We start from the raw sequence: 9,738 nt of genomic DNA, 5'->3' as shown, positions 1-9,738 counted from the left end.
TAGACAAAGACAGGGGTTGGGGGGATTTAGACACAAGTAGAGGGTGGCAAGGGGGTTTAGACACAGGCAGGGGGTAGAGGGGGGGTTTAGACACAGGCAGGGCTGGCGGAAGGATAGACACAGGCAAGGGTGGGGGAGGCTCCTCCCCTTTCCAGCTGTTGTCCATCAGATGGTCAGCTGACTTTCTCTTGTCCCGACATGTCAGCAGCATTGGGGGGGGGGGGGGGCGCCGAGAGGATGGGTGGCAGTCCGCTGTGTGGGTATGGCAGTGAGTGCTCTGCCATTACCTCTAACAGTAGCGGCGCCGCCCACACCACCTTCATAGCGGGATAGGGAGCAGTGCAGGTGGAGTGATCAAGAGGGAGTTCCGCCACGGTCTTCTTGGGAATCAATATGCCCCCTTACAGAACCTGCCGCCCTGCTCCCGTGGCCCCACGGTAGGGCCAGCCCTACCAGCTGTTGTGCCGAGATCGGTTTCCCCAACAAAATCTTTTTCCCCTGGTTCTCGGCTGGGGTCGGAAATCCGCCCCTCCAGCCCTCTGCACTGCTGCTCCTCATACTCTCCCCCGCACGCTAATCCTCCTTCTAATGCCCCCGGTTTTCTGGGGAAACCCATTTCGGTACAGACACTGGAAGTTCTCCCCGTAGTCCCTATTATGTCATCATTATTAATCCGACAATATCACCTGGAAGGATGAAGACTCTCCTATTATTATTATTACTCCTCCCACATATCAGTATACATATGTCATCATTATTATCCCTTTGTATTATTTTGTCTAATTTATTCTTACCCCTCCTACGTCATCATTATTATCTCCTCCTATTATTTATTGTTATCCCTCCTATTATTTTCAGTCACTGGAAGTTCTCCCCACAGTCCCTATTATTACTCCTACCATCTATCTATCAGTATACACGTCATCATCATATTTTCCTATTATTTTATCAAATGAGGGAATAAACAGAATAGACATAAAGAAGGAATTCATATAGTTAGTGTGATGATTGTACTGACATAAAGTTGGGGGAAGTTCATACAGAGGTGTCAAGTTGAGACTCAGAGAACGCCTGAGTCACAAGATGACGTGAGGCCACTTGAAGGAGCAGGAGTGCTAGGGTCACTGGGACACTAGGGTGAATAGGGACATGTAAACCACCAGGGACACTATACACACTGGGGACATTGGAGACACTGAAGTCACTACACACTGGGGACATTGGAGACACTGAGAACATTGGAAACACTGGGGCCACTACACATTGGGGTCACTGTAGAAATTGCAAACACTGGGGCTACTAGACACACTGAGGTCACTGGAGACACTGAAGGCACTGGAACCAGTGAAGATGTTGGGGACAATGGGCACACTGGGGACCAAAAACACTGAGGTCACTGGAGACCCTGGGATCACTGGGGACAGGAGACACTGAGGTCTCTAGGATCACTGGAGACACGGGGGATACTGGAGCCACTGGGAACACTGGAGACACTAGGACATTATAGGGTCTAAAAAACCCCCCGAGTGGCCATCGCTCGAGCCACCCTAACTAAACTACACTCACCCTTTTTCCACTCCTGGACTCATTCTGTCCAAGGAAAGCCAGGGAAATGCAAATACATGGGGCTTGCATTCCGGTTTGTAATCCTAAACAAACATTTTGAAAGTCACAGTTTTGCTCCATGGTTCAAGGGTTAAACTGCTTTCTGTTCTCTTTCATTAACTGCTACGCACTCAGCTACAGCATACCCACTGTTCCATCTCTCCCCTGACCCTGGCATTTCAAGTGTTAAAATCACTTGTATATGGTTTCCTTGACTGCTCTACTCTTCAGGTACACCATCCTCACTCTTGCTTCTCCCCATGGACCCTTTATGTCCACGGGAAACAGATGATAGCAAGCTGCCTATTACTATCAGATTTGCTTCCACAGCATTTCAAGGGTTAAAATCACTTGTATATGGTTTCCTCGACTCTTCCCCACTCTGTATTGACTATGCTCACTCTTCCTTCTTTCCTTTGTCCCTTTCTGTCCAGGGGAAACGGAGTCTGGTAGTAAGCTGCCTATTGCTATCAGATCTGGTTCCCTTTCCCTAAATAACTTCCTCAGCACTTCAAGGGTTAAAATCACTTGTATATAGTTTCCCTGACTGCTCCATACTCCGTATAGACCATCCTCACTCTTCATTCTTACCCCAGACCCTTTCTGTCCAGGGGAAACCAATTTTGGTACTACCCTGCCTATTGCTATCTGATCTGGTCCCCCCTCCCCAATATAGCTTCCATGGCATTTCAAGGGTTAAAAACACTTGTGTATGGTTTCCTTGACTGCTCCATTTTTCAGATACACCATTCCTTCTACCCATGGACCCCATCTGACCAGGGGAAACGGATTCTGATAGCAGGCAGACTATTACTATCAGATCTGGTCCCCCCTCCCAATACAGCTTTCATGGCATTTTCAAGGGTTAAAAACACTTTGGGTCACAAGTTTCCCCTGGACCATCTGTTTCTCCTGGACCAGTGGTCATCAACTCCTTTCCTCAGGGCCCACTAACAGGTCAGGTTTGCAAGATAACTGAAATACATCACAGGTGATATCATATTCTTCTCAGTGATGATAACAGTATTCTAGTCTGCATCTCCCCAAGGTAATACATAAACCTGGACTGTTAGTGGGCCCTGAGGACAGGGTTGATGACCACTGCCCTGGACATAAAGGGTCCATGGGGAAAAGCAGGCGTGCGTATGGTGTATCTGAAGAGTAGAGCAGTCAAGGAAACCATATACAAGTGATTTTAACATTTGAAATGACAGGGTCAGAGGAGAGATGGAACAGTGGGTTGCTGTAGCCGAGTGCGTAGCAGCTAGGGAAAGAGAACAGAAAGCAGTTTAACCCTTGAACCATGAAGCAGAATTGTGACTGTCAAAACGTTTGTTTAGGATTACAAACCAGTATACAAGCCCTATGTATTTGCGATTTCCCCCTGCTTTCCTCTGACAGAATAAGTCCAGGTAGCGGAAAAAGGGTGAGTGTAGTTTAGTTAGGATGGCATGCGTGATGGCCACTCAGAGAAGGGGGGGGGGGGTTGTCTGAATTAGTTTAAACCTTGAAAAGCTGGGGGAACCAAATCTGACAGCAGCAGTGTTACTGTGAGATACCTCTGTTTCCTGTTTTTCTAAAAATAATAATAGGAGGGATAATAATATTAAATAATAGGAGGGGAATAATAATGACGTAGGTGGGGTAAGAATAAGTTAGACAAAATAATATGAAAGAATAAATGATGATGTGTGTATACTGAGCTATATATACATAAATAAAAAGAAAATATGTGCAAGGAGTAATAACAATAGGAGAGTCTTCATCCTTCCAGGTGATTTTGTTGGACTAATAATGATGACATATTAGGGACCGCGGGGGGAACTTCCAGTGTTTGTACCGAAATAGGTTTCCCCACAAAACTGGGGATGCACACAGGGGTGGTAGTAGGACGATTAGCATTCAGGGGAAAGTGGCAGGAACAGCAGTGCAGAGGGCTGAAGGGGCAGAGTTCCGATCTCAGCCGAGCCAGGGCTAAACTGATTTTGTTAGGGAGAGAGATTGCGGCACAAACACCGGTGTTGTAGCAAAGTGCCCCCCATTAAATGGTGCCCGCACATGACGGAGCCGCACTTTAGTTGATTTGCCGATCAGATGGAGTGATGTGACCAGGGTGCAGGCACACATTGTAGGAGGCATCTCTCAATGGGAGAGATCATTTCACGGCCACAATTGAAACTTATACAAACAGGAGACCATAGTACTCACATTTTGCCTCGCTGTTGCGGGGTGGCTTTACAGTGTGCTGATGGTCCAGTTTGGTCTGTGTAGCAGGGTGGGTTTGCTGTGTTGAGGTTTAAATTGTGCCTGTGAAATGGTATCTCCCATCGAGAGATGCCTCCTACGACGTGCACATGTGCCCGGGTTACGTCAGCCCTGCTGATCGGCAAATCAGCTGTTGTGCTGTTCCATACAGCGCATGCGCAATACATACTGGACACTATTCGATGGGGGGCACTTCTCGACCGTACACCGACCCTGCATGTAACCTGTCATTCTTCTGGTCACTTCACATCTGCCTGTGCATTCTGCGCTGGTTGGCATGGCCTTCCTGGTTCCTGCTAGGCATCCTAGTCTATTCTACATCATCTACAGCTGTCGAGATGCTGGTTGATGGTGCCTGCAGGACGTGAGGAGCGGTCGATACTGTGCATTTTTGCATTCTATATCTTATGAGTGTTTTAACACTTTGCAAATAAATCAGCTTATTTTTACACTGCACTTAGGTAGCGCTTCCCTTTTCTTGTGGCCAGATGACACTAATAATCCATCCAGCCCTACTGCCAGCAACCTGTAAGTCTACTAGGCTGTACAGAGACAGATGCTGTACCAAGTCGTACTAAAGTTTAGAACCGCATGTCCAGAATGCAAAACGCTTGCGTTACCAGCCTTTGTAATTGGGTGTATATGGGCGTAAATGTTAGTACGTCATGCAGACACATGAAAACATCGGGATTTAAGGTACAAGGGCCTTAAACACAAGCAACAGCAACTTACTTATTAACACTCAGATTCTTTTTATTTATGGTAACGGTGTAATAAGAATCATCCTGCAATAAAAATATTGCAACACAATAGAACATTTCACTGTACTTTTAAACAAATATACATAAGACACACACATATATATATACCCCTATATGTGTGTGTGTATTTTAATTCACCAGTTCTTCATTTTCTTTAACATTTCTGTTTGGTATGGAGTCCTGTATTCTAGATTTCATGCCAGGAAGGCTGCTTCTCTTGCGCACAGCAGTTTCAATAGTTTGCACCAGTTCGACATCCCAGGCATGTGTGACAAAACTCAGTACACTGCCTTGGCTTTTGCTCCCAACACGGCCAACCCTTCCTGCTCTGTGCATGTAGTCCTCTATGTTGTCTGGAAAATCAAAGTTAACCACAGTACCTACTCTGGAACTATCAAGCCCCCTGGAAGCTACGTTTGTGCAAACCAACACATCAGTTTGACTTTTCTGAAAAGCTTCAAAGATACCAAGTCGGAGGTCAGCAGGGATTCTGCCATGGAGCCTAGTGTGCTTGATTCCATGGTCATCCAATATGTAACTTAGCCAGTTCACAGTTTTTGACGTATTACAAAAAATCTGAATGCCTGGCTTTGGTTTTTTTGTAGCATGTTGCTTCAGAATTTGCAGCAATTCAGGGACTTTGTCTATTCTTTTAACTCTCTTAAAAGTGTGCTGCACATGGGACATGAGTAAATGTAGTTTTGTGCTTTTGATTGTGTGAATACTACCCAGATCCAATACTTTGCTGAGTATGTCTTCAATCCCTTTTGGGAAAGTGGCTCCAATTAGCACTAACTGGGCATTCCTTTGAAGACCTCCCACTTCCTTTGCACTGGAAGCTATTCGAGTCTGCATGAGAATGTTTTCAACAAGTTCATTAAAAGTTTTGTCAAACAGTGTATCGGCTTCATCCAAAACAATGTAATTCAGGTCTGCTAAAGAAACTTTATTCCATTGCAGTGCTTTCCAAAGAATTCCTGGTGTAGCCACTAATAAATCAATGGACACCCCTTCAAGCTTCCTCTCTGTTACTCTTCGACTTCTTCCCCCTCCCACAAACTGCACTGTAATTCCAAGCTGCGACCCAAGCCTGCGAGCCACTGAAGTTACCTGACCTGCAAGTTCCCTGGAAGGTACTAAAACTAAACTGCGAGGGCTGTCCGGACAAAAGTCCTTACGAGTCACTAGCATGTGCATGATAGGGAGCAAATAGGCCAGAGTTTTCCCGCAACCCGTCTCTGCAGCACATAGTACGTTGTGGCCCCGGAGCAGACTTGGAATAACCTCCTTCTGCGCCCATGTAGGTGTAGTGATGTTCAATGCCTCCACCGCTGACACTACGTTTTCATCCAGTTTAAGAGCACGAAATGTGTCTTCCGTCTCCGGCCACACACGGTGCTCCCGATGGCGGTTAATAGTGAAATAATCTCCTCGAGATTTGCGGTGCTTCCATCCACCGCTAACTAAACTGGGTTGTTCCCACCTGCTATACGTTTCCGTAAATGCCTGGTTGAGTTCCCGCCTGCGAGTACTGATCAGAAGTGTCCCGGCCTTGGCAGCAGCAACTGGTCGGATTTGGCGCTTTTCCAACCTCTCCAGCCATAGTTGTGTACGTCGAGCGACTCGAATTACGGGCAGATCACGAGTTGATGATAACCGGCAGGCTCTAAATTTGGGACAACAAGCCCGTAAAAGCTGCATGGCATTCACTGGCAGGTAAGCGCAAAACTGGCTTCTCGGGCGCATGGGAAATGACGTAACGCACACATGTGGTGCTTCTGTATGGGAAGTGCCAGGTCTTGGAACACTTCTTGAAGGTACGTGCAATTCTAGGTTGCGAAAGTAAGATACCACAGTGGCTGTATAAACTATAATTTGGTAACTTATTCGTTATTTAATGCCACTGTCATTTTAAAAGGCAGTTATTCTTTAAAGTTACCCCTACCTATCATTCCACCCTGATAGAGTAAACTAGGTGCTGTACTTCATGGCCCCCTTGACCTGTCATTCTAATTCACTGTGCAGCCTGATGGAGCTTAGGCTTTATGTAGATTGCTGCTGGCAAACTGACGTTTAGCGGCAGTTGGGCATTTTTTTCAGCTGCCAATGATCTCTTTTCAGTTATCTTATCAGTACATGATATGCATCTCTAGGCAGTTGACGTTTAGAAGCATTTTTTGGAAAGAAAAAAAAAATGCATTTAGGACGGATTTTCAGAGGCATTTGAAATGCCAAATGCCTGTAACAGCTTGTAAATGCGGTAACTCGCGTTTTTAATTTTTTACTATTTTAACGCAGCAAAACTGAAATTTTTAAACGTCGGTTACTATCTGTCAAGTTAAATTTCTTCAGGAGTGGTTGTAAAACATTCCGTGTACATTAAGCTTGATTCATAATTCTCCCTGCCAGTCCATGCATGCCCAGTACAATCCCTACCACCACTATACCTGTTAGCTGACATAAATTCCATAGAGATAAATAGGAATTTTACTACTTGTGTCTGGAGCAGCTGGGAGGTTTTTCAGTGTGTTGCGACATAAGACAAATATGCTTTTGAAGCTCTGCTCATCCTGACCAGCCCTGTTCTGTGTGTTCTTCACCACAGGCTGCTGGTCCTCCTTTTGGTTAAATGAGTCTCCGCTCCTTCAATCTGCTTTGAGTCCAGGCCATTTTAGACTGCCTGGCAATGTGCCATCACACAGCCTGGTCTCACAGGGGAGGGCACAGAACGTCATGTACACTTCACAAACAGGGATGAGCTCAGACGTGTTCAGATACTAATCTGAAGTATCCAATTAGGAAACTCCCTGCAAACTGCCAATCATAAGTGGCTGAGGCATGCTACGTGTATATGTGTGACTGTGTAGCAGGCATGCCTTAGGGCTTATGATTGGAAATCTGCAGTAACAACTTCCTGGCTGGATAGCGCGGGTGGCTTTGGTCTAGTAACCTAGAACACATCCCTGGTCACCATGTGAGATCTTTTCTCTGCAGCATTGAGGACCACAGCCTTCACCAACATAAGAGGAAGAGGACCCTGCTTGTCAATTGACTGGCCAGAAAGCAACAGGGTACATTATTATTATGCTGTTTTTTTAATAAACAGGGAGGAAAATGGAGCTTTAAAAGGTAGTTATCCCTTGTGACCGAACCGATCCCACACTCCGATTGAGTGCTTCCGTCAGTATATCCCGCTTTCTCCAATCTGACTCCAATCGCTCACAAGCACAAAGCAAGACGACACTCGCTTAGCTGCTCAACATGGACTCCTTTATTATAACCAAAATGCCAAGTATGTATAATACAATAGAAGACTAAAACCTAACCTAATAAGCATGAGCTAATTATCTAAATCAACACTCAGACTAGTTGACTGAGAGATAAGACTTTTTCGGCTCCTAGGTCACTAACATTACCATAAACATAAACACAGGGTTAATTAGCACAAACAACAATGTGTGAATACTCAATACTCACACTAGACTCATTTACACAACATACAGGTGGCTGGAGTTCATGACATTAGCATCTAAGCCCTTGTACACACGGTCGGAGATTCCGACGGAATGTGTCCTATCGGACTGTTTTGTCGGATAATCCGACTGTGTGTGGTATGCATTGGACTGTTTCCGTCGGAATATCCGTCGGACCCAATTTTCCAACTTGTTGGAAATATTTTCCGACAAACTGGTCCGATCGGACATACTCCGATCATGTGTAGAGAATTTTGATCGGACAAAGTGCCACGCATGCTCAGATCAAGTTCCTAGACCAAAGCTATTGGCTACTAGCGTGAACGTAGTCCCGTCGTAACGAAATAACGTCATCACGTTTTGAACGATCGGATTTTCCGACAACTTGGTCCGACCGTGTGTATATGCAACAGTTTCGGACAAAATCCGTCGGACAAAATCCAACGGATTTGGTTGGCAGAATGTCCGACCGTGTGTACAAGGGCTTACAGTTTGTGTCCCAACAGCATGAGACAACACACATTATATATACAGATATACAGCATTGAATCTGACTAGCACAGATTTTAGTGGGGTTCTCATTCACCCTGTGCCCCTTAAAATCCAGGGCCCATAATCCAGCGGCAAGAGGCTCGCATTCAGTCCTCTCAAAAAGCCTGTGTCCCGGCTAGGTCTGTCACATCCCTTAACCATGCTTCAATCTTGAACGTTCATATTTGTACTGGTTGAAAAAGAGTTTCCAGTCTCTGGGTTAGGACTCTTGCACACTGCAGCTTGAAAAAGCTCAGTACAGCTTGTTTTTTATACTGAGCTAAACCACAGCCCGTTAATTATAATGTGCCTATGCACACATGCACATAAACAAGCGGCATGTATTCTTCAGTAAAAAAAAAAAATATTGCCTTTTTGGTCAGTAATTTACACCTCATGCGCACGTATGCACACATTTGTGTGCAAATGTCCATTAACCACTTTGCCAACCATCCGCTGTCATTATACGGCGGCAGGTCAGTTTGTTCCCACGAATTGCCGTAGCTGTTTGTCGGCTTCTTTAAAAAGGAAGTAAACCCTGTTCTTAAAAAAAAAAAAAAATAATGATCCTGGAACGTATTGGTAAGCCATAGACATTTAACCACTCGCTGACCAGCCGCTGTCACTATACTGCGGCATGTCGGCACGATCACGCGAACTGTCGTATCTATACGTCGGTCCCTTTAAGCAGGATAGCAGGCACGCATGCCGCCTGCTGCAGAGCTGGTGTGCCGATGCTCGTGACTGGCAGTCGCTGGTACGAGAGGCAGAACAAGGATGTGTGTGTGTGTAAACACACACATCCCAGTTCTGTGAAGAGAGGAGAGAGAGATCGTGAGTTCCTGTGATCTGGGAACCATGATCTGTCATCTCCTATAGGCAGTCCCATCCCCCACAGTTAGAACACACATTATTTTATTTTATTTTTTTTCAAAATTGTTGCTCTTTTTTTGGTTTCTAGAGCAAAAAATGAAAAAAAGCAGAGATGATCAAATACCACCAAAAGAAAGCTCTATTTGTGGGAGAAAAAGGACGTCAATTTTGTTTGGGTACAGCGTCACATGACTGCAAAAACGCAGTGCCGTATCATAAAAAATGGCCTG

General features: G+C 45.4%; 2 protein-coding genes across 8 annotated transcripts in view; one reads left to right on the top strand and one right to left on the bottom strand.

The window, feature by feature from the left end:
• Positions 1–4,602: 4,602 nt before the first annotated feature.
• DDX28 (DEAD-box helicase 28) lies at positions 4,603–6,377 on the bottom strand. Its single transcript, XM_077457153.1, has one exon. The coding sequence runs from the start codon at positions 6,375–6,377 to the stop codon at positions 4,761–4,763; it is 1,617 nt and encodes a 538-aa protein (XP_077313279.1). The 3' UTR covers positions 4,603–4,760.
• Positions 6,211–9,738, top strand: part of DUS2 (dihydrouridine synthase 2) — a 1,012,599-nt gene continuing 1,009,071 nt past the window's right edge. For 3 of the 7 annotated variants that reach the window (XM_077457206.1, XM_077457167.1, XM_077457197.1), the window contains exon 1: positions 6,312–6,448. The gene's annotated coding sequence lies outside the window, so the exon portion shown is untranslated. Of the gene's footprint in view, positions 6,449–7,549; positions 7,703–7,743; positions 7,924–9,738 lie in introns of those variants that run through there. The other 4 variants (XM_077457175.1, XM_077457217.1, XM_077457190.1 and 1 more) reach the window with 4 other exon arrangements.

This window comes from Lithobates pipiens, unplaced genomic scaffold (assembly GCF_037356315.1).
Source record: "Lithobates pipiens isolate NorthernLeopardFrog02 unplaced genomic scaffold, aLitPip1_a1.2 Scaffold_10, whole genome shotgun sequence".
Lineage (NCBI taxonomy): Eukaryota > Metazoa > Chordata > Amphibia > Anura > Ranidae > Lithobates > Lithobates pipiens.
Note: the sequence above shows the minus strand (reverse complement) of the source record. Positions and strands in the feature narration are given on the sequence as shown.

Excerpts from the sequence above, each read along its gene's own strand:
- DDX28 (XM_077457153.1), bottom strand. The coding sequence starts at position 6,377 with ATGCGCCCGAGAAGCCAGTTTTGCGCTTACCTGCCAGTGAATGCCATG.